The sequence below is a fragment of the Salminus brasiliensis genome, chromosome 5 (genome assembly GCF_030463535.1).
Source record: "Salminus brasiliensis chromosome 5, fSalBra1.hap2, whole genome shotgun sequence".
Taxonomy (NCBI): Eukaryota; Metazoa; Chordata; class Actinopteri; order Characiformes; family Bryconidae; genus Salminus; species Salminus brasiliensis.
Window position 1 is genome coordinate 15492507 of NC_132882.1, and position 24638 is coordinate 15517144.

The window sequence follows — 24638 nt, forward strand, 5'->3', positions numbered from 1 at the left end:
AATTAACAAGTCGTGGGTTATTTTTGACTTCTTGTTACAGACCGGACCTCTTCAAGGTCAGTGGAGCCCTACTGAACCACTCTCTGTCATACACACGCACATACGTCGACACTCTGCGCTATCAGCAGAGTGTGAGGCTGGTGTGAGCTGATAGAAGGAGCGGAGACGTCTGAGAGGTGGTGCACTACGTCACGCACACTGCATGGGATCGAGCGCGTTTGGTGACTTGGATAGAAAACACATGCAGAAAAAGTTAGACAGCAGCCAGACAGCATTTATACGAGTTTGAAAGATATGGAGTTAGAATCAGGCCTTAGGGAATTTCAACCTGAATGAAAATACCTGAATTTGAGTGGAATTTTAATAGTTAATTTTACTTTTAAGTTTTTCTGTTCATTCATATTTATTTTAGATTTGAAAGAGAGAAATTAAGTACTGTGTAGTCTTTACTATGTATTAAATATACACTATATAGAAGTCTGAATGGCTAATGTTCCAATTAAATACATTATCAATAATCTAATTCAGCTGCAGATTTGAGTTATTTTACAAACCATGAAATTCAGCTGCTATGATACAAAATTAGATTTTTTGCAAAACATCTAATAGCACAATTTTAACTAAATAAAAGTACATGCTCCTATAGATCGATGTGGTCATGCAACAATCTTGTATCTCCATTTTTACAACTCTTCACTTTTTGACAGGATTTGAGTCTGCCAGTTGTTCTTTTCATTGGGTTAAAATTTCTTGATAGACATGCCCCAAAATAAAGATATATGTAAATGCTTATTTCAGCTGCAAGAAAGGTGGCTGTCTAATACAGAGCCACCAGTCAGCAAATTTGAAGTCCAGTACAAGTCAGCTGTAAGATAAGATGTTGCAATTTACTGCAACCTGAACCTTAATTCACTTCTGCTGTCCAATAAAGAAACAGAAACAGCTCCGAATTTGAGCAAATGACTGACTTTTATTTTATAATACAGTACAAATGAGTTTGATTGCAAAAACAACACGTTGACATACCTCAGACCGTAAACATACACACATTCACATATCAGAAAGGAATTTAAATGCTCAGTATGCAAAAAAAAAACAAAAAAACAAAGCAATTGTGTATATATGTAGTAAATGAATGAAAGTCAAAGGAACTTAAAATAGATGTCAATCATATACTGTAAACTGCAGTAAAACTATTTTTCTTCTGACCATGAGAAAACGTGATTACACTTAATGGATGAATCATATGACAATACATTTGGTCATGACTTTTTTTTTTATATATATAAAAGAATGGGACCCATCCTTTTTGATTGCATCAGGAATTATAGGAATTTCAAAAAAAGACCAGGAAATATTGGATAGAAGGAATACGAACAAAAAGAAAAAGGTTACATGATGGTACAACAACTTACTGCCTATGTATTCAAACCAAAAAGCTGAAAAGAGCAGGCTGCTGTGAAGTCGTTTAACAAAATATGTCTGGAGACGGAGCAATACTGTGCGGAACATTCATGATCAAGTGTAGAAAAATACAACATAAATATAAAAAAAGTGAAGGCAGTGGGTATAAAATGCATTTTAAGGGAATGTTATCTACTTAGATTCTAAGCATTTTCCACACAATACTCAGAACTCAGAAGTTCCTTTCTAGAAGTGACTTTCATATTAAATGTAGCACATCAGGAGTTTTTGCTAACAGGTGCAGGAGAGGAATTTGTGTATTATTGGCTAACGTCAGCTACTGAATCCTTTAAGGCCTTTGTGCAAAAATCCTAACCATAACCATTATGCTAATAGTGTTTTTAAAAGCTGTGACTAAAGGATTATCCCTAAATAGGCCTCTTATGACTGGCCATCTCTAATGTCTAATGTAATGAAACACTTATTATTAAAATATTCATCAGACCTAATGTAACTGAGCAATGGTAATACAACTCTCTTTTGGAGGATAGTCCATGTCTTTAGGAGTCACATTTTTATTACACATGATTACACAATGTCATGAAAACTTCACTTATGTTATCAGCAATACTTTGAATTATCTGATACTAGGTATTACATTAGTGAATGAGTTTTTTTTTTATCTTTGATCATTGTTCAATACTTGTTGCATGCAAAATAAACACAAATAAAGCTTTCTCCACCCCTCCATTTTGTCCTTATGTCTCCCTCCTCCCCATCAGTCCTTGCATGCATCTATGAATTATGTGTCTATGAACACATTTACTAAAAGCAGTGGTCAAATAACTGAACTGAATCACTATTTGACACAGTTTAAACGACTCACTATTTAAGTGTTACTATTATCTGTAGGCAACATTAACTCTCCTCAATGTCTTTTGTTCAAAAGGCTGGGGTGGAAGGTTTTCATGAGGGTTGCTGTTTTGCCTGTGTGAGGCACGCTGGGAATAGATGAAGGCATTGATGAAGGCAGACAGCTGGGCTGGGGCTTCAGTACAGTACATTACCTCTGCACCGAACCAGCCAATGAAGCCATCGTCATGAACAGGTCCAAATCCATATTAAACCCTAAAGTCTCACCTTTACTTTTACATATTAAAATCAGTGTAGTATTTTCAAAACTCAACCACATGCTGAGGTGGTGTGCTTGTGATCTTGAAGTCAATCTCTGAGAAACGCTAGCTGGTGATAGGCGAACGGGGTTGAATCTAAAGGCCATGCATTAAATGAGTAACAGAGCTGAAAAAGTAATTAAGCCCTGTGTTTCCTTATGAAGTTGAGAACAGGGACACAGGGGGAAAAAAATAATTCAGAGCTACAAGAGAGGGCAAAGAAAGGAGTTACATAACACGCATGAAACAATGCGGCAACCACGTAATCCAAGCGCAGTCAAACTTGTATCTTAGATTTGGTTTTAGCACAAATGACTATGGCCTCCTCCAATCACTGCATGGCCTGCTTGGCACGCTTCGTGTGGCACTTCATGCACAGAATCTTTCCATCCAGTGGGTAACAGCCATCAGCATCTGCCTCTATGGAGAGAGGGCGGGCACAATCCTGCAACCAAAGAGAGAAACGCGGGTGTTCAGTATTTCAGTATCAGATAAATAAAACATCAGTAATGACCGCATTTAAAAAGAGAAACCATTAAGCATTCAAATTATATAAATGAATTATTTACTAAAAAAATCATCAATACTTCTTGCATGGCATATACCCAACAGCTGTTAAACAGTGAGGCAGTTTCTAAACTATTGATAATTTCTGCCAAATACACCCTCTCTCTCTCCTTTGTTCAGGAAGTTAGCAACAAATCAGCCTGAAGTTGGACAACTATGGTTTCCAATTACAGAAAATGATTTACAGCAGGTCTCACAGAGTAGGAAGCATGCTAACACTACTCACAGAAAAAGGTCTAGACGGTCTGAAATGTCATTTTAGGTAATGGGCCACATTAAATGCAGTCCAGTGTCAAGGGGGCCAAACTACTGCTTCTTAGAAAGCCAGAAACACAAAGACAACCATGTTCACCATTTGTGCTGGACACAGATAGGATTTGGCCTCCGCCTTTAACACATCTGTGTAGTGAACATACGCACACTAGTGAAGCAAACACAAGCAGTGGACAGTGAGCACACGTGACCAGAGTGGTGGGCAGCCACTGCTGCGGCACCAGGGAAGCAGAGAGGGTGAAGGGCTTTGGTCATGGGCCCAACAGTGACCGCTTGCTAAGGCCAGGTATTGAACCCACAACCTTGTTATCAACAGCCCAGTGCAGTAACCGCTGAGTCCCCACTGCCCCACTTTGCCCACTTCCTATGGAAAGAGACATTCTTACAGCCTGAAACACCACAAACTAACAGCTAACTTTGCTAGCTCTAAGGCGTACCAATCTTTTGACTGATTTGTTGCCAATGTTGCTAGGTTTGCTATCTCTGGGGAACAGAGTAAGACAACAGCAAGAACAACTACAGTGTGGAACATAAACCAGGATCAAAAGCAGATATTAGTTAGGTTTCACTGGCTGGGAAATGTCCGATCCCACAGCTGAAATGGAGATTTTGATTCATTTTGAGTTTGATTATACACAAACTAACACTGATCTGTGCAGATGGAAAGTGGAGATTTTTTTTTGTTCCCTGATGTAAGCAGCCGAAACTGCTTGAAATGCCTGCTCACCCCAGTTCTTCCAAAAGCCACGGGAACACGCATTCTACATCAATTTGGAGTGCCGCATTGGAACTTCCTTCAGATTCCTGCACGTGGGTTTTTATTACATTTGATCCCTCTCTAAATGCTAATGCAAATATTCAGTAACCATTTTAAAGGAATGCTATTTTTATTTACAAATATTATTTCACACTTTATCGCTCATCAAGGAGTAAAGAAGTGAGCCATGCTCTTAGGGCATCTGAAAATAACAGTTTTCTTGAAATTACAGAGCATAAAACACACACATACACAAACTAACAGAGTCTCTTCATACCTCACATCTGTAGCACTTAAGGTGAAAGTTCTTCTCCAAGGCAACGACTCTGACCGTTTCTTCACTGCCAGGGTCAGGAACAATCGGCTCATTGCAGCTCACACACAGAGGAGAAAAACGCCTGCAATCCAACAGTAGCCCATTAATATATTTACAGATGAGTTAAAGTTGTGATCAGAAGGTGTTACGGTATTATGTTTACTATAATGGACTGAGGGTGGTGCAGATCCTTACCGATGATAATCAGGGACACAGAAAGGGTTGTTATCGTCATCAGTGATGAATGGAGCACCCTCCAGTGTGCAGCGACAGGCACTGCATCGGAAACAATGGGCATGGAAACACTGGCCCACTGCTTTCAACACACGATCCGTGATTCGCTCGCCACAGCGGGAACAAATCGCCAGAGAATTCTGAATGCATGCACACAAATAAGAGAGAAGTGTGTAGAAGTTATGTTAAGAAATTTTCAACGTTTCATCGCATGCTATTCTGAAAATAAGAGGTTATACACATGCCCTTTAGTAAGACATGAGTCAAAGAAAGCCAGGAATTATGTGAAACAGGCTAGAGATCAAATCTTTAAATTACATTCCTGGGAACATTTAACTGAGCTTTAGAGAGATTCTCTTCGGCTTTCAAAGGGCAGTTATCTTCAGGTAATTGTCAGTAAAAAGGCTTGGGTGTGAGTGGATAAGTGCAAGAGGCAGAGCATGGAGTAATGATGTGTGTGCTGACTCACCACATAACAGTCCTCGCACTCTGGTGTTCCATCACGGTCATAAAACTGCATGCCCTGCAGAGGGCGTTGGCAGCTCACGCAGCAGAAACAGTGAGAGTGAAAAAGTTTGTCCATTGCTCTGACTGCCGGCTGGGACCTAGATAGAGCCTCCTTACACTTGCCACACACCTCTGCAATCACAAAAACAGAGTTACAGTTCAAGAGGGGAATTTGCTAATTGAAATCCTATGTATATTAGGTAGAATTCACTGAAATAAACAATTATCACTAATCCAGAGTATGTATTCAATTGTTGGAGCGGAGATGTGATGTATAAGTGTACGTGGAAGTGATTTTTCAGATACACAGCCTGAGCACCTTTGCAGTTCTTCGGTAGGGTTGCAGTGCTATACTTTCAATAGGTTAATTATCACAACATCATGTCATGACATTTTTATAAAGAGTACCTGTTGGTGCAGAGGTGATAACTGGACCCTTTTTGTCCATATCTTTAATGAAGTCCTTGGTCATTCTCTCCAGCTCTTCAACTTCTCTCATTGAGAGAGGAACACCACCAGGGGGCGCACCTGCTCCATGAGCCTAAAACAAAGTAAAACATTAGCTTGCCTAGAACACAAGTCAAGGAGAGTGCAAAAAACACAAGTTGTGCATCTTATCAAAAGTTGTGATTAACACTATTACCACACGTACTTTGGGTGCAGATGGGTTGCTTATTGGTTTGTTGTATGACGAGATCGGTGATGAAGCTGGCTTGGGCTGCGGGGCAGCTGGAATGGATGGATTCACTTTCTCCTGGCTGAAAACTGGAACAGGTTTTGAATGACTGAAAACTGGAGCAGGATTGGGAACACTTGCTGGAGGAGCAGGAGGTGCGGCAGGAGGCGCAGCAGGAGGTGGAGGGAAAGAGATGTGGGAGGCGACATTGTTAATTCCTCTGGTACCTGCAGAGGTTGCAAAACCACTTGGCTTGGGGCCGAAATTAGAAGTGTGCTGGCTGGGAGAGAAAGTAGTTTTGGGAGTGGCTGCAGGGCCTTTAGCCAACGGCTGTGCGGTAGGGGCTGGAGCAGATGCTGCACTTGGACCTGTCTGTCGGAGGGTGGTCCGGGCACGCAGCTCCTCAGCCCATGGGGCTGGGGGAGGGCGGTCCTGCAGCTCCGGTGGGGGCAGGAAGGACAGTGAGGGTTTGGGGGCCGTGGGTGGTGGCTTTGGGGCTGGCGCTGACAACAGCTGACTGGGCTAAACAAGACATTCGAACATGTGAACGTATGCATCAGTTTTTCCATTTCAACATCAATGCCAAGAAAGGTTATACGTGAAAGATCAGCAGTCAGCAGGTCATGTTTACATGCATGTACCTTCGGGTTGAATGGTCTTCTAGTTTCCATTTCTGATAACATATCAGTTAAAGAGTCCAGCTGTCGGTCGAAACTAGTCTGCTTCTCCAGTGGTCTCTACACAGGGGAGAGAGGTGTAGAAAAACAGATGTGCAAGTTAGAATATGATGAAGGGTGGAGAACAAAAGAGTGAAAAACAGAAAATAAGACACCAGAGGGAGAGGGAGCAACTAAGAAAGGCAGACTGAAACAGGGAATGAGGGAATTAGATCCATGAATGCAGTTTAATCTACCCACATTGGTAATGCTTTTGATTTTTCTGAAAGGCAGTATCTATATTAAGAATAACACACTATATGCTGATAATTTCATGTGCCATTATCACAACATTGTCTCTTTTGTACCATGTGTATTCTGCCTATAATTATGACCCATTAGAAGGTAACTGCAACAACTGTGTAGATGCTCTGATCTGTTGTTGCGATTCACATAGTAACTGGGGGAAAAAAAAAATCTAGTAGTTAGGTATTATTAAAATATATAATTACAATAACATTATGTTTATTATGTTTTTTCAAAAACAAATGTTTTACTGCTTGCAGCTTAAATGTTCAATTAATGCACCAAACATTGTCAAATCAGAGAGTGGTAAAAACTAAATTAACATACAAGTATTTATTTAAAATTAAAGCAAGTGTATTTTTCAAAAACTAGAAGGGTCGCTGTATTTGTTTTAGGTCTATGTGCTCTTATGAGAATTGTTTATCAAAAATCCCTCCCACCACTGGAACATACTGATGCTGCCTCATTGCCACATAGATACACACATCCCACAATGCCACAGCTAGAAATAGAGCTAGTGCTTATATGGGCATATCAGTGGCTAGGGAAGCTGCTGCCTGCACACTGGTGCGCCTCACAGGAGATAAGTGCTGAAGGCTTTCACATTCTCAAGAAAACCATAATGAGGAAAGAGGACACAAACTTCTCTATTTAGCTTAACATAATACAATCCAAAAGCATTTGTAGAGCCGTTCATAACTGTGGATAGTTGCATTTGGGCACCCCTGAGCAAAACATCTGCTGCTGTGCATCACAAAGCGAGTAAACAATGACCTGATTTCCAAAAGGCATAACTTTAAAGATGTTTAAAGCTAGATTATTTTATTATATAATTTCCATCTTTTCCATCGGTTTCACAATAACAAAAAAGGAAAAATGGTCTGGACCCCCTGCTTAGTAAAGCCCCCTCTGACGAGGCCTGTAAAGGTTTAGAAATTTATAGCCAGCTTAGTGACTCACTTTTGGTTTGAGGGATTTTCACAAAGTCTTTTTGCAAAGCATCAGATACTAAATTTCAAGGTGAGGATGCAGGCTTTTTTTTTTAGATAACTGTTCCATAAGGGGCATCCCTGAACTGCAGAACAGTGGAGTCTGCTAAATTCCTCTGGAGTTTTCGGGCTAGCCTTTTCGTGCTTTGTCAGACAATTATTTTAATCTTATAGAGTGCTGGGCAGCTACTTAGTAGACCCCATGGCTGCTGATTGTTGGGACAAAGTTTTGCCTTTACTAATAATGATTGTGATAGGTCATATTTCCAACAAGCTAATTAATGCTGAGACCTTGGTGAAATTTATGAGTTTAAACTTTTACATGCTCTTTTCCTTTTTCCTACCCTAAACATGTACATCACAAAAATAATGCACCAATCTTGACTGAAATGTTGAGTGTTAAAGCTTTAAAGGCTGTGCATTTTGGAGAGAAGTTTACCTTTTATCCACTTAACTATTCACAGTAACAGAACTTTTGACCAGCAGCGCACAACTTTTCAATTCAGTTAACTGACTGGCCAGTTCTTAAACAACTAAGCACATTAGGACTCATTAATCAACTAATGTGTGATGTATCAGAAGGTAAACTGCAACAACTAAGTGGCTGCTCTGTTGCTCCATTTTGAGTTACATAGTCCCAAAAATCTAGTAGTGGAGAATTACGAAACTGCAACTCGGTCATGTTTTTAGACTATTGCGTAGCATTACAGCCTGTTGCTTAATGTTCCATAAACACACCAAAACATTCTGAAAGTACTGAAATACAGCTTTAATTCAAGGGCATTTCATAATCCTCCTTTCTTCAAATGACAAATAAAGCAGTCATGTTTAATGCATGTTTAAAAATCCTTTGTAATCAATGATTCCCTGAGGTCTGCAACATGTAAACCTCACCAGACGCTGGATGCCTTCCCTGCATGCATGGACAGGCCTGTAATGTAGCCAGTTTTAGTTCCTGCTTAGTTTTTTGCCTTTAGTAAGTGTAATGCATGCTTAATGTGATTCAGATCAGATGACTGACTTGGCAAGTCAAGCACATTCCACTTTTTGGCCCTGAAAACCTCTTTTTCTTTGCATTTGCTTTAGTAATATGTTTGGGGGTGTTGTGAAGCTCCACCTAAATTATATTTGGTTCAATTTGAGCTGTTAAGATTTTTCTGTGCTGTTCAGAATTCGTCATTATGATGCCTGTAACCATGTCACAAATAAAGACAAATGAACAAGTTTCAATGACAGCCATTTGTGCCCATGACACCCTGGTACACAGAATAGGAGGTATAGTTTAGACCATTTTCCTCCATCGATCACTCTCCATTGTCTAAGACACTGCCCTTAAACTCCTACTCTTACCAGTTTGTACTTTGTGGTAATTATGGTCTAAGGTTGAGGTGGTGTACTTTTATTGTAGACACCTCTATTTCCTAGTGCTATGTAGTGTCATTGATTGTAGTGTGACTGATTTGTACAGCAGAAAATTTCTGTATCACATCGAGAAATAACTCCAGTCCTTTTGCTAGCTCTCTTGTACGAGATGAATGATGTTAAGTACATGTAAAAAGGGGGGACAATTTCTATACAGTTTACAGAATACACACAGACATACCCTTGAATTAAAACTACTAGTCCACGCAAACTTCATAGCTGGAGTTTAATTTCAGATATAAAGACGCTCAAATGTCTAAGAGTGTATTGTATTACAATAAACACAGGATAATCTATGGCATAAATACCAGCAATGCAGACCAGACCTAAGGCATTTTGCATTTGGGCTCATTTAAAACTAAAAATCCTAGTTACGCCACTGGGAAACATCCAAACACGCTCATTGTGTAAACACCCAAACACTCTTAGTGTAAGTATAGCACAAAATCAATGTCATGCATTATGTGTAAAGTCATATTAAGTCTATGTCCCACTTCTTACCTGAAAGGTGGCGCCTGTGCCAGGCCCGGGGAGCGGAGGTGCAGGAGGGGGTGGGGGAGGGGGAGGAGGTGGAGCAGGACAGGTATTTGAGGCAACAAAGATGACATCTTCAGGAGGTGCTGGGAGTGGCAAGTCATCTGCAACTGGGGGAGGGGCAGGAAATGCAGGAGGAGGGGCATCAGATGCAGGGGGTGTGGTCTGGCATTCTGGGGGAGGTGCAGGCAGCTCATCCAGTGGAGGAGGAGGGGGTGGAAAGTCTGGTCAAGGGAAGTGAGTTGGATTAAAGTCATGCCAACCACAAAAACAAAGAAAGTAAATGTAACATATATTCAATTGACTCATTTTAGCTCTTAACACCAATAATAATAATAATAATAATAATAATAACAACAACACAATAATAAATGCACCTATCAACTTAAAAGAATGTACTGCTCAAAACGGATACTTTCCAAACTAAGCAGTTGGCAGCATATCTCAGGAAACAGACTGCTACTTGGCAGCCATCAACACATTTTATTGAATAACACTAAAATAAAATTTACACCAAAGGCTCAGCTGTACTGTATCTCTAGCACCCTGTTGTTTTCAGTCTTTTTGCAAACTAATTAATGCTGGAGTTCAATTTACCTGAAAAACACAGACAAAGATCACAATTTATTATTTCAGAGACAATTTTATAGGCATTATGTCTCTTTTCTACCTCAACTGAGTCAAACATGAAGTTTACTTTCAGTGGCCATGTTGTAAAAAATGTGGCCATAGTGGTTGCTGCTGCCTGGCAGGAGCAACATGAACACCTTCCTGGTTACTTGCAAGAATTAGAAGGTGTTGCTGCAACAAATGTGGTTTAACATTAATTGATTTCACAATGTTGTTCTACTGAGAGATATTGAGAAAGACAAGCTTCTCACAAATGGCCAATGGCTGTCCATTATTTAGGTTCACACTTTAATGTGGAACAATTTCAGAATTACCTGTAGGATGGACAGCAGTATACTTTTTTTTAACTATTTATGTACAAAATAGCTGCGCTGTTCTCTCGAACTAATTCAGAGCATTAGTGGTGCATGTTGCCAGAAACTGATGCGATATCTGCAAGACTCAACACCACCATAAATAGTAGAGGCAGTTTTAGTCATTGTTGACCTTGTTGGGCAAAATCATTAGTCGTCAAGAAAAGTGTTATTGTGCTGTCCAGGAATCTTTCAGATGTTTCAATTAGTTGATATATACTATACTATACTGCTCTGGGACTTTATACTCCTCTAAAACATGCCTGGCATTAGGAAGGTGCCATGTGTTCATCTGCTCTAGAGAGTCCACGTCTATTGCACGCTACAGTGAAGAAACATAAAGCACGTTCAGTGGTAGACTGCTACTCAATTATGGGTCTCCTTACTGCAAGGACACTACTGATATCCTGCTGTCTGAACTGTGCAGAGTTAAACCTACTAGTACATGTCAGTTTATTATTTTTACTTCATGCACTCATTGCACTTATTTCTATCTGTCCTGCTCCTGTTACTACAGTTTCACTCTCCTGTCACTGTGGCTCCTAGTAATAATCTTTTATCTACTACCTCATTTCTACATTAGTGTAATAACACATAACTTTTGTTGTTTTTATTCTAATATTGAATGCCTTCCCGTGTGAAATATGTACAGTCTTGTGACACTGCAATTTCATTCGGGATCAATAAAGTTTTATTTTGAACTTAAAGTAGCCGAATGCATTCATTAGAAAAGGTGTCCACAAACATTTGGACATAGTGTAGCTCCTAATGCTTGAGATAATCTACGGATATGCAGAAAAATGTTGCACCACCACAATGTGGGTAAGCTAAATGCAGGTGGTTAAAATGAAGTATGCCATTGTCCAAAGACTTAAAGTAAATGCTAAACAACAAGGATAAATCTGGCATGTGCAAGTAACACCCTGGCTGTTTCAAGTAGGTATTCCAGCTAAGGTAAGATTCCAGATAAAATTCATAACAAGCTGTAGAGCAAGTCTGTCTAATCAGGCCTATTTACGCATTGGTTTTCTCATGAGTGGCATACTGAGAGAAGGATCCAGACAATTTTTTGCTGAGCTAATATGCATGATCAGACAAGCTTGTTTTCCCGACAACACAGCCTCAGTTTTCAGCACACTAACTCTTCTTAACGCCACCCTTACACTGTCCCTAGGAGTAAAAGAAAAAGGAGGAAGGAAAAAAAGGCCATTTTCCACCTTGTTAGTCTTATGACAGACAAGGTCACAAAACACGTGGGTTGATGTTAGCCACAGTACTGATGACAATCAACCTCAAACAATTCTTCTCACTGCTTTGCACATATAAGGATGAGGGAGGGTGTAATGATGCTTTTACCGCAGCATTTCCCCAGAACATTTTCACACCATGTGGTTGTGTTCAGCCAGGATATAGAATCTGGGGTCACTGAGGTGCTAAATCTTGATCAACCTACAAAAACAATCTGAAGAAAAAATATTTTATATCCTGCTCGTACCTAAAGCAAGTACCGATTTCAGGGTGGGACAAAAACAAACATGTGTAAGTAGATATGCTCAAAACACAATCTGTCTCACCATCAATGGCCGAAGGGGGTGGCGGCATCTCTCCAACCCGACCAATCACTGCTGTGCTTGCAACTGATGACGAGAAGGGTGAGGGCTGTGACGGGTTAGACGGTCCTTTGGGCTTCGGAGGTGCTACAGAGGCAAATTTTTTTGGTTGATTGTAGAAGGAAGGGGTCGAGACTTTGAGAGACAGGGAGGAGGTTACCATGAAGGGCTTATTGTCATTGGAGTCCTCCATCTTGATCTATAAAATAAATAAATAAATACATTTTTAAAAAATCATCACTTACTCACTGTCTATTACATTTAGCTTACAGGTTATTCGAGAACAGCAGAACAACAACATATGTCAGACTTGAACACCTGGAGTCTTCAGCCAAATAAAGGCAAAGGTGCACGTATTTGCCACTGTACTATGTACAGCAAAATGTTTCCTCCGCATTTAACCACACACACACACACACACACACACACACACACACACACACACACACACACACACAGCGGTGGGCAGCCACCCGGGGAGCAGGGATGGTAAAGGGCTTTGCTCAAGGGCCCAACAGTGGCAGCTTGCAGAGCCTGGGAATCAAACCCATAACCTTGTTATCAATAGCGTGGCGCTCTAACCACTGAGCCACCACTGCCCCTATAAATAAATATTATTTTAAATGATAAACTATAAACACTGGCTGTAAAATTAAAACCATTTGTATTTTAGGTCACAATGGCATACATCAGTTATTTATCTATGTGTGTCTGAATTTTGTGGTGTTCTTTTTCGGCAAGCAATGTTCATCATTACTAGTCACAACTATAAATCAATTCCGACACGTTACACTGCTCATCCCAAAGCGTAATAATGAATGGTAACTTTCATATTGTACTATTCAATATGTACTAAATATGTTAATTACCATTTTGGCTATATCTTCATCTTCTAACCTTTTAGAAAACAAGTTTATTTTATTTCTATAACCACAAGTCATATAGTATTATATAGTACAGTATTTTCAATGAGCCTCTCTATTCAATAAATAGGGCAGCAAACATTACATTCTGATTGAAGCAAATACTTATTTTAAAAACTGATTATATAGAAAATGTTGGAGGGAAGACCATCCCTCCTCTGAATGGTGGTAGAAACACTTCTTTACCTCAAAATCAACATTTATGTGTATTTTCACAAACAGAAAATGAAAACATATAGCAGATTATTTTTACTTTATACTTTTGTAAAATTTGTGAAGCACAAATTATTTTTTTATTGATCCATGCATTTTTACACCATGTTTAAAAAATGCTATTTAGTAGGGGTGTAAGAATTCATCAAGACCTTGAGATATGGCAATGCAAATATGTGACAATATGAATCATGAAGAATCAGCCTATTAATTACAATGTCTGTAAACTGGTGATAGCGGACGATGACTTCCTGCCCATGCTGTCTCACAAATCAGTTCTTTAGAAGGCAGTGCAGTGACGAAGGTCTCTATAACTGACTCACAAACACAATAATACCCTGGTCAGGACGTAGCCAAGGTATCAACAGCTCACTAGTGTGACAACTTTACATAAGCATAGATGACTAACCTTGATTCAGACATGACTAGGTGCCTTCCTGTCTCAGAAACCTGTCTGAGTAGGCTGCATTTCTTACGTGTCAGAGACAGCCACTATGTACAGTAACTGCACTGCTTAAACACCAAGCACACAATCACTCCATCAAGGTGTTCCACATTACATAACGTGCTGCTACTGCCATCGTTCTACAGAGAGTCAGGGATTCTGCTGACTTGCTAACTCCACTTCACACAGGCACTGGATATTATCAGCAAGTAATTATTTAACTGGAGCCCTGCCATTAGGCCCTGCGAAACCATGAGATCACTTCATAACCGCACCTTCCACACAGCTGGATTTGCTTTCTTCTTTCCACTGGATGCAAAGAAAAGGCGTATTTTCAGTCAGTCAGTCTTTTAAATGTTTGGAAACTTCCTGCCCTGCCCCCTGCAATGACTTTGTTCTGTGAGTCATCCAAAGACATTTCTCTAAATTAAAAAAAAGAACACGGAAAATGAATCCTTAAGAACCACACGATTCAATTGTAACTTATCTAAACAAACAACCACAAAGCCCATTACGGAAATACCCCGTCCTGACTCATTTTCAAATCTAAAGCCCTCTTTTTAAAGAAGAACAAGACAATGATGTGCATCTACCGACAGAGCCTTATGCTGTGCTTGGGTCTCTCTGAATGCAAACTTTTCAAATCCTTTGATTTAACCTTCAGTTGGTTTAAGAATGAATCCTGCCAACATTATTTAGACCTGCACAACAGATGTTGAAGAGGAACAGAAAGTGAAGAGGTTTGAGTAAGCATGTTGCAGTTTACTTGTCCTACAACTCTGAAGCCATACTCTGTCCCTACCATGTCTGTACCAGGAAAGGTTTATGGAGATATAGCATGTGTGTGATATGCCTTAGCAAGACCTCTCATGTCAAAGGTTTCTCAACTATTTACCTTAACGGTTTGTTGACATCTCAAGTACACTGCTTCACTTCACTTTACCTTTTCCAAAAGCCCTAAAAAGGGTCATAAAAGGTCACAAAGGACATAAGCCTTTATGCATGTATCTGGCATTACAATCAAAGACGTTGTTCTTTATACACAAGAGTGGGCTTGTTGAGAATTTGAAGATACAATGCTGTGAAACCCACTATAATCCTCACTCTTTTCCTTTTGAAGGAATAACATGCATAAGTTGATCCTCTGACCATTGTTTAACATTCACAGGAAATTCAAGGGAGTTTTTTTTTTTTTTTTTTTTTGATAGTTTTTTGTTTCTACTTGACTATCATGTTATCGTCAGGAGATATAACAGTTCTTTAGGTCTGGTCTGTTACCACAGCCACAGTTCAGATCAAATCATTGCAAATGAGCTCAAGGTTAATGATCTCATGTACATGTGTTTTGAGAAAGCACAATAAATATACTAATCGATTCAGAGTTTTATGGAAAGTTCAGATATGGTCAAACTTGGTCCCAATGCAACCATGTTTGTGTGTGTTGCTATGGTGCAGGCTAATGTTTAACCACAAGACACACTACACTCCCACTGCAATGTGCCGCTACTGCCATTGCATCACATATGAGACTAGCCAACTCCAAGAACAGAGTTAAGGAAGTTCTGAAGGTGCTAATCAGTCTATCTAATGGAGTATAATAAGTCTCAGTAGACTACAGTGGCAACTCATTGGCAAATCATGGGTAATTTAGGAAGGGTTTTAGTTATACATACAACACTTTTAAATGTAAGAATTCAAAGACAGACAAAAACAAACAAACAAACAAACAAAAATAAGGCAGAGTCAAGAGCAATACACAGCAATACACAGATACACAGCAAATTTGGTAAATCATAGAAAGGCAATCATTTAAAGAGACTGTATTAGGGCACGCTGTTCAAATTCATGGCAATATAAGGCTAATATTTCCATTTCTGAAAGGCAACTACAGTTCTACTAATGCCATGGACAAAAGTGTTACATTAATGAGCGGCCTGCTTCCCAAAGTTTGACTGTTTAAAGTAGGCAACATACACAGCATAACATGCAAATATAAATAGTTATTACGGTGTAACAATGCACCAAAAATTGCAATATTGTACTGCAAAAATGTGACCAAGTGCATTGTAACTGCAATGTACCAAAGCTGGAAAACAACCAGCAACAATCAACATCCACACCAGTCTGTTTGTCATGTACTGCACTCCTTGCACCTCCCTCTCTGTAGCAGGTTATGCAACAACAGAGAAGAGTCATTACTGACGTCATTCAAATTTAGCTTGAAACATGGTGAGAACATCTACTCACAAACCCAACATCGTTAGTCAAATCAAATCATAAGCTCAGTGTACACGTGCCCAGTGTACCACTACACGAATCCGTGACATACCAACATCTGTGTTTTGGCGAAGGCCTTTTGGTGGAAACTCCATAATAACAGCTCCATTTGACAGCTGAATTCTAGACACCATCATGGCTTTATCTCAAACACCTTTCATGTTGCAGCATGAGCAAGACAACAGCAGTTTCCAACAGTATTCCCGACACCCTGATGTTATCAGAGCAAGAGGCAGCTTAATAATGAGCATGAGCCTATGGTTGACTTAGGGTGACATTCAAGTGCAGAGACTTTTCAAAAATACTTGCTTAAATCTGAGGAACCACCAGTCATGCTCTGTAAGGGACCACTCAACAAGCCAAATGGAAGAGTAAAGTCATACTGTGTGAGGAGAAAAAGGTCCAGGGCGTAGGTTTATTTTTGCCTGCTGATAACCACAGATCTAGGGCACTGCATCAAACAGCCTCACACACAGAACAACTGCTTCAGCTCTTTTCCTACAGTTTGGAAGAGGAGATGTTAAATAATGCACAGACAAATGCTTTGATGAAATATTCACACAGGCCAGCCAGAGAGAGGTGTACCAGTCCTATCATGAACAGTGGTCTTCTAGGGAAGTTTCACAGGTATGTTAATATATTACTACTACTTTTTAAGCACAAATGTCTTCCCTATTTCAGTCAATACACATCCAATAACACAAACTTCCCCATCACATGGTCACTGGGAGAGTGAAGGTGAGCATGTGCTTTCTTTAAGTCACATAAATCCAGCCAAGCACATCATTTGGACCTGCTGCTAACGAAACACTGTTACATCAACAGATGCTTGCAATGACTTGCATTACACTGAATTATGGGGGAGAAAGGGGGGGGGGGGTATCCTACCCACGCAGAGAGAGTTAGGGCAACATGAATGGCTGCGGCATCAATGGATGATTTTACTGCTACACCACAAAGGACTCTAAATATAATATCTAGGACATAATTATAACATTATCTTCCTTTATTAATTTTTTTATTTAATTTTTAACCTGATATAGCTGAGCCAATTAACCCACCCACTCACTCACTAGCTCCCTGCCTCCCCATTACTTGCAATGCTTCAGACATGCATCACATCCGATACATGTAAAGTCAGGCACCGCTTCTTTTCAAACTGCCACCAACGCATCATCACTAGGCAGCCAACACGCTCAGAGGAAAGCGCCGGTTTCCCAGTTCTGACATCTGCCGTGATGAGAGAGAGAGAATGGACAGTTGTGCTTTCTTAGACTCTGGCTGCTAATGGCGAAGCAGCATGACCCTCGGGCCATGATGTCAGCATCTCAGCCTGCTGAGTCACTCTGAAACCTTAATAAGGGCATCCAAGGGAATTTGTTGCAGAATTTGTTGCAAAATTTGTTGCAATATTTGGTTGCACAAAAAGGAAAATGCTGCATGCCACCATGGTCAGGACAAATCAACTTTAGAAAAAAAGTATATATATGCCCTTTATAAAAAAAAAATAAAATAAAAAAACTTTTAGCATTGTGCTATGTGTTTACAGATGTGTCATTACATGAATGAATGTATGTTTCACAAAACTCCAAACACTTACTTTGAGGGTGAAGTCATTCGACTCCTAAACTTGCCCTTCTGACAGTAATTTGGAAGGGTTTAACAAAAAGAGGCCCAGTCCAAAACAACTTCTTCAACATGATTCATACATAATAATGGTGCTGCACTGCGTATGTGCCACATCCATTCTTTTACACAGCAAATCAAGCCAGTATCATATAAATACTGGTTCACTTTTGAAGTTCCCTTACTCACAATGAAAGCACAAGGATTTCCTCATTTCTAACACAGTTCCCTTTAACTAAACACTGTGCAGTGAAAAAGTGAAGTGCAAGTTGCTCTATTGCTCCAACAGTGCAAACTAAAAACAGCTTCTCCATTTGTACCTGTAATCTCTGGATATGTTGTGTTTCATTAGTATGATGAGTTACTAACCTATGACTCATACATACTCAATTACCAATTTGTTCTTGGCTCAGGTTCGAATGTAGTCCAACATATGTAACCAATTTAGATAAAATGGACAAAATACTTATTACAGAGGCCCCATCACCCCACGATCAACTCAATTGTCTGGTCATTCTCAAAACCCTGGATGGACTTACAAATAGCTGTAGGCAGAGGTTCAGTGCATCTTTCATTACTCATTTTATTCAATGCCACGTGTGCATGTACAATGAATGTGGAAAAAGTAGTTAACAGTGAGTTTCACTAAGCTAAAGGAATGCCATATTTTATGCTTGTATGGAAGAGAGGGAATGAGAGAAGGTGATGTGTTGAATGTGTGTGTGTGTGTGTGTGTGTGTGTGTGTGTGTGTGTGTGTGTGTGTGTGTGTGTGCGCATAGCAGTTGAAGGAGAAACAGCTGCAATGTAAAGATTCCAAAGGTCTTTCCTAGCCCAGTCCCTCACACGCCTGCATTTCATCACTCCTCCAGTACAGCTGTGAGCGCACTATGAGAGGAGCCTTAATTTCTTCCATAAAAGTACTCCATGCCCGCTGCTATGCTGCTTGTTAAAAATACATATGTCTTTAGTTGTTAGTCAGAGACCCATCTATTTATTATTGTTCTGTGATTCAGATCAGGACTGACGTGGGTGGTGTTCGCTGTACAAACAGCAGAGACTGCAAAGGTTGATTGCTACTTGTATTTGTTACGAATGAGCATGTTCAGACCAGGTTAAGCGTTCAAACGTTTCTAAAAGGTCACCCTATACAGATCGCTCTTTTTAGACATGTCAAGGTTAAGCAATGCAGTCTTGAAATATGTAGAATATGTCAGTTCCAGAAAAGTCTGACAGCTGTATAAATTCTGTCTGCATGTTTTTCTGCAAGGCCAAAGAGCCTGGCTTTGACCTAGAAAATCTGCATCAGCAGAAGCATTTGGATTTCAGGAGTCTGACGTCATTCAGAGAGTCCAATAAAGTGTTCTTTACTCATGCAAATGCACATATTCTTAGAAGGTAGCAGCTAATCTCTACAGCGAGGACCACCAATCTTGGTCACAGGACAGGGGCCGATGTGGCAGCAGGTTTTCATTTCATCAAGCAGAAGCACAGCTGAATCCAGTTTAATCAGTCAGTCTCAGTCTTCAAACAACAGATCATATTGGCTTCTGCTTGTTCCAAATGAAAACCTGCAGTCACACCGTCTATGCCCGGATTAGTATGACGACCCCCTGCTCTACAGTATGCACTTTAGGAGTCCTATGGTCTATAAGGATAATGTCTAGTCATTACCGTCCCATCAATGTAAGAGAATTTCATCCTAGTTTAGTGGTGCTGTTTAATGTTCAGCAGTTGAACGATGAGAGTAGACATGCCCATGTAATGTGGGAATGTCTGGCATTACAGCTGCTCTTTAATGGCATTTCTCTTGGCAACATTCCACGACACTTCACTCATGAGTCTGCCAGGGCAACAACGCTGACCGAAAAGAAGAAAAAACAACAACTAGCTAACCCTTTCTCCCTCTTTCCAACAACCCCAAGAGGGATGACCCTGCGAAAGGTTACAGACCAAGATGAACATACCTCAAATAGGTGTGAAGGCACATGCATGTATACGCTGTATACCAAGTACACCAAGGTTTAGGTTTGATGATATTTCAAACATTCAACAGCCATTACAATAAAACTACCTGCCTAATATTGTGTGTTGCAACTATGCTGCCAAAATAAAAAAAGTCCTGGAATCAGAACAGACAACCTATCCTTCGCTCATAACCCTAATGACGCTGCCGTCGGTTCACCAGATGTCCTTTCTTGGACCACTTTTGGTAGACACTGACCCCTGCATATCAGGAACACCCCACAAGACCTGCCTTATGTTTTGGAGATGCTCTGACCCAGTTGTTTAACCATCCCAATTTGGCCTGTCAATGTCGCTCTGATCTTTACGTTGGCTCATTTTTTTTTCTGCATCCAACACATTAACTTCAGGAACTGACTGTTCACTCACTGCCTAATATACTCCACCCCATGACAGGTGCCACTGTAATGAGATGACGTTACTCACTTTACCTGTTTATGGTTTTAATTGTAAGACTGGCTAATGTAGATCGCATCTCAGTGGAGCAGAATATTTAGATGATGCCGATCTATTATGTTAAAGTTTCCACCTATAACTTACTGCGTTTGTAACCGTCTACAAATAAAAGTCACATTCATTTTTAATGCTAATCCAGGAAATAGCCCCAACTTCATCTGCATCACCACTTATGCACATTAAACATATACCAGAATTCACATCTGTGCATTAACTGGCTAACAGATTTCTCAGAGATGAGAAAATCCTGGTCCAGACGTGGCAGTGTTGTAGTTACAAATCCTTCCTTTACTTTTAAACGATGGTGTCAGTCACGGTCATGACGTCATGCTGAACAAGCGGAAAAGGACTTCAGTCATATAAAGGCAGCGCCTAATGATTACAACACGGGGTACAGTGACTAATGGGATTGCAAAGCTCCGTCTCCTGCTCCTTAATACAGGTTATATTGGAGCTCTCTGAATGAATGACGGTGTGGCGTTTGGGAAGTCTGGCCCTTTTTGCCCCTTGCTGACACGCCCCGGCGAGGAATGCGCCATGATCTCACACTAATTGCATGTGCACCACGTGAAAAAGCCAGGAGAATAATAAATAGGTGCTTTCTTCTGAGCCGAATTGGGTCGCAGCTTTTCTCACGAACCAGATTTAATTTAGGCTTCCACAAGAGGACAACAAGCAACAAGTAGATACAGGGAGATGAATAAGGCACTTCTCTAATGAATAGGACATGCAGGCTACAATCATGCTGTGATGATTGCAGCCCTGCTCTCTCATCCCAACACCACAGTTGACTTTACAAACTGGGAACCTCCAAATTAAGCCTCGTCCCAGCGAGCTACAAGCTAGGAAATCAACACTGCCTAGAAGCTCCGCCGAGTCTCATTCATTCCAGCGCAGCACTGTCGCTTTCAGTTCGCCAAAGATAAACACTGCGGGGCGGGTTCCTGGATGTGGATCAAGCCTAGCTGTGGACTAAACTTTAAAATGTCAATAATTCAATAATTAAATAGAATTAATTCAGATTAATATACGTCTAGGTCGTGGATAGTCACTACTAACAAAGTGCTCCTGGATGGAGACAATAGCTAGCCAAAGGGAGTTATCTAGCTACTCAGTTCAGAAGAGTATAAGCAGCTAGCCTTATATGGATATCTAGCTACAACACCGGCTACCTGCCAGCCAACACTACAGCATCTAAAGGAAATAGGCAATGCTAGCTAAGTCGCTAGCTCGTTTTAACACAAAGCTGACTGTCAAAACTTGATGAATCTTAGCTACCTGAACCAGGGGTCAGACTCAACTAGAAAGCACAGTCACTGCCCCACCCCTCTATTATTCTGTACACAATATGCTGGAAAAGGGATAAACAACTGCATGACAGTCAGATTTAAAAAAAATACGAGCAAATATAAGTGTAGCCAACTCGTCATTCTGTCACAGCCATCAGTCAGACAGACTACGTTAGCTATCGTTAAGCGTTAAAGCCAGTAGAAACACACACATCACCACCGCCGCTGCTGCTGCTGCTGCTGCTGCTGCTAACGACAGGGGTAGCTGGGACAGTCCACGTTCAGATACAGATAGCTAGCTAACGTCTGGATATGCGGACACTGCCAGTGAGCTACACTCGGCCAAACTGTCAAAAACAAGCACGAGAACATGAGAACGGATTTCTTACTTTAGTTCAGAGCAGTGCGGTTGAGTTTATCTCAGTAGTAGTTTCACAGTCAGTAACGTAAACCGCCTCGAGTCGAGCAGCTCCACAAGGACCAGATTCGGTTCCTCCGCTTCGTTTTAACGGCGGTCTGCGGCTCTAACCCCTCCCTTAGTGACCTTATATCACCGTAAGAATACAGTCTGGCGTTTAATTAGTTATTTAGTCGGCTCCATTCTCTGCATTGTGTTTTCTTGGCTGCTGCTGCTGGAAAGGGGTTTCTCCACCTGGAAATGTTGCTGTGGGAACTTTTCCCCAGCAATGTACCCTCACTTCCGGTTCCAGCTTCCGCCTTCTCCACAGCGCTGGGACCGAACCTGATCGATTTCAGCACTTTTGGGCTAAATCTCAGACCAAACACACAAATACAGATCTCTCTGTTTATTATCCAGACCGATTTGGATCGGTTTGGATTTTTTTTGTGACTTTCTGACAGGCCAATAATTAGAGCTCATCATTTGAGAAAACAATATTAAATTGGAAGATGGAAAACTTTTATATACTTATATACTAAATTTTTCATCTTATTTTTTAAAAATAGTTTTTATTAATAGTTTTTATTTTGTAATAGTTTTGTTGTTCGTGGTTTTAAATTAAATGTTCATGTTTTAAGACCACGGAGTGAATATCTGGCAAGTACGCAGTGACTGGACTCAGGAATGACTGTAAAACTGGGGCTAAATGAGGCATATACAGTAGTAAGACCAAATTAATGGTATTGTTTAACTTTCACTTTTGGCAACTGTCACACAAAAACCCTGCATTGGAGTCTACCTCCAATGTTATTTCTGACTGTTTCCATCATTTAAACCTTTTTTTTTTTACATTGTGTTGTATGACCAACAGAAATACTCCAAAATCTTTTTACATTGACCTTCACTGAAAGCTAGAAGGTTTTCTCATTCTCCTGTAAAGTTGCCATTCTGGAGAAGTTTAGCTTTATGTTTTTCAATGAAGTCACCCTGTTATTGTTTTACACTCCACCAGGTTGCCATGACACTAATATCGACTTCAGTCAGACCCCAGAGGTCTAAAGAGACATCAAGTTAAAAAAGAGGGGCCGAAACTCATGTTTATCTGTTGAAAGGAAGGTTCATCTTACCTCTCTATTGAGAACAGCCTTTTGTAGGTCTTGGCTTCTTCCTTTTCCACTGATACAAACTTCTCTTTTTTAATGGGAGAGCTTGCTCTCTCTCTCTCTCTCTCTCTCTCTCTCTCTCTCTCTCTCTCTCTCTCTCTCTTTTACACTTTCTCACTCACACGCATACTGTTGCTGTTAGACCCTCCCCCTGTTTGTCTCCCAAAGGAATGGCACCATCCTTCTAAACAAGTTCCTTCTCGTTCGACTTTCACCCTGGTCAGGTCTATCATGCCAAACACCTCTCTCTCTCTCTCTCTCTAGCTCACTCTCATATACACACACCCACACACACACATACACACTCTCCTTCCCCCCTTCTGCTGTCTCTCTTTTTCTCCCTCTCTTCCCCTCTCAGGATTCTTTAAACATTCTTCATTCGATGACATCAACCCTGCCTGCCTTTCCTTGTAAGGGCAGAGTGAGTGAGAGAGCCAGAGAGAGAGAGGGGAGGGAAAGATAAAGAGAGGTTGGGGGTTGATTAGACACAGACACAGAAATGAGCAACGTTTGGCAGAAGAAGGATAGCGAAGGGACATGCGGTGCTTAGGGAAAACACTGCGCTCAAATTGACTCCAAACCCACAGGAGAGTTCAGCTTAACAACAGAAAAAAAGCTAACACTTTCAAATGAAAAGAACTTTCAATGGCTATGGTCAACCTCACTTTATTCCACTGCTCATATGGTTTTCCACAGCCAGCTCCAGCTCTAATGCGAAACACATGAGATCATCCGAAAGATATTAGCAGTTCTCTTATTAACACGACGCCAGGCCCAAAAGCCTCCACTGAACGGGGCTATACACTGCAGGACTTCATTTGTAGTATGTTAAAGTCTTAATGCTGAGATAGTTTCAGAGATTTTCTGAGATTTTTTTGCTTTTTTATCCTGCAGATCTGTTCTTGGCACCAGGGTTGTAACAAATAAGGATGTACGTTCACCGCTGCCACAGCGTCAGAGCTCAATTCCACCCATCCTGCACATCTGCTGCACTCTGTCTCACACACGTACACTCTATCCTTCCTGACCAGGCCTATTAAAGTTTCAGGTGCATTATTATCCTTTTTCCCCTGCAGTCTACAGCAGCCTGGAAAATATCTAGCATTTGTTCCTGTGCAGCTCCCTGCCACAAATCCCATCCACACAGTTAACTGCCCAGGCCGATGCAGTGGAAGCTGCCTTTTCAGAAAACAGCACTGGACCCTGCACCGGTAATGTGGAACAGCCCCCCCTGTCAGGAAGGAGACAGTTCGACTTGTTTTCTTTCTTAAATGCAAGTGAAAAATAACAGCGGGGAGTGGTCACAGGAGGCCTCCTAGTCCACAATAACATTTTAACCTCTCTTGAACACGAATCAGTCCTTTGCTTCAGGAAAAAGTGAGGTAATACTGCTCAAATGTCTTCAGGATTTCTACAG

At 40.7% G+C, this 24638-nt stretch overlaps 1 protein-coding gene across 2 annotated transcripts; it reads right to left on the bottom strand.

Annotated features, from left to right (window-relative positions):
• Window positions 1-950: 950 nt before the first annotated feature.
• Window positions 951-23529, bottom strand: zyx (zyxin). Of its 2 annotated transcripts, none has more exons than XM_072679571.1 (10): window positions 23186-23529; window positions 12371-12605; window positions 9781-10037; window positions 6548-6643; window positions 5883-6428; window positions 5639-5771; window positions 5193-5362; window positions 4685-4863; window positions 4451-4571; window positions 951-3021 (listed from the first exon to the last, which is right to left on the bottom strand). In XM_072679571.1, the coding sequence occupies exons 2-10, from the start codon at window positions 12597-12599 to the stop codon at window positions 2908-2910; spliced, it is 1845 nt and encodes a 614-aa protein (XP_072535672.1). In that variant the 5' UTR covers window positions 12600-12605; window positions 23186-23529; the 3' UTR covers window positions 951-2907. The 2 variants fall into 2 exon arrangements, with proteins under 2 accessions (XP_072535672.1, XP_072535671.1); XM_072679570.1 differs by lacking the exon at window positions 23186-23529 and adding an exon at window positions 22048-22347.
• Between the last annotated feature and the right edge of the window lie 1109 nt (window positions 23530-24638).

What these genes read in the sequence shown, in the direction of transcription:
- zyx (XM_072679571.1), bottom strand. Translation starts at nt 12,599, where the DNA reads ATGGAGGACTCCAATGACAATAAGCCCTTCATGGTAACCTCCTCCCTG. An exon ending in GCAACCCATCTGCACCCAAA is followed by an intron (nt 5,772 to 5,882) that starts GTACGTGTGGTA and finishes ACTTTGTTTTAG; the next exon opens with GCTCATGGAGCAGGTGCGCC. An exon ending in TGTGTCCCTGATTATCATCG is followed by an intron (nt 4,572 to 4,684) that starts GTAAGGATCTGC and finishes GTTGGATTGCAG; the next exon opens with GCGTTTTTCTCCTCTGTGTG.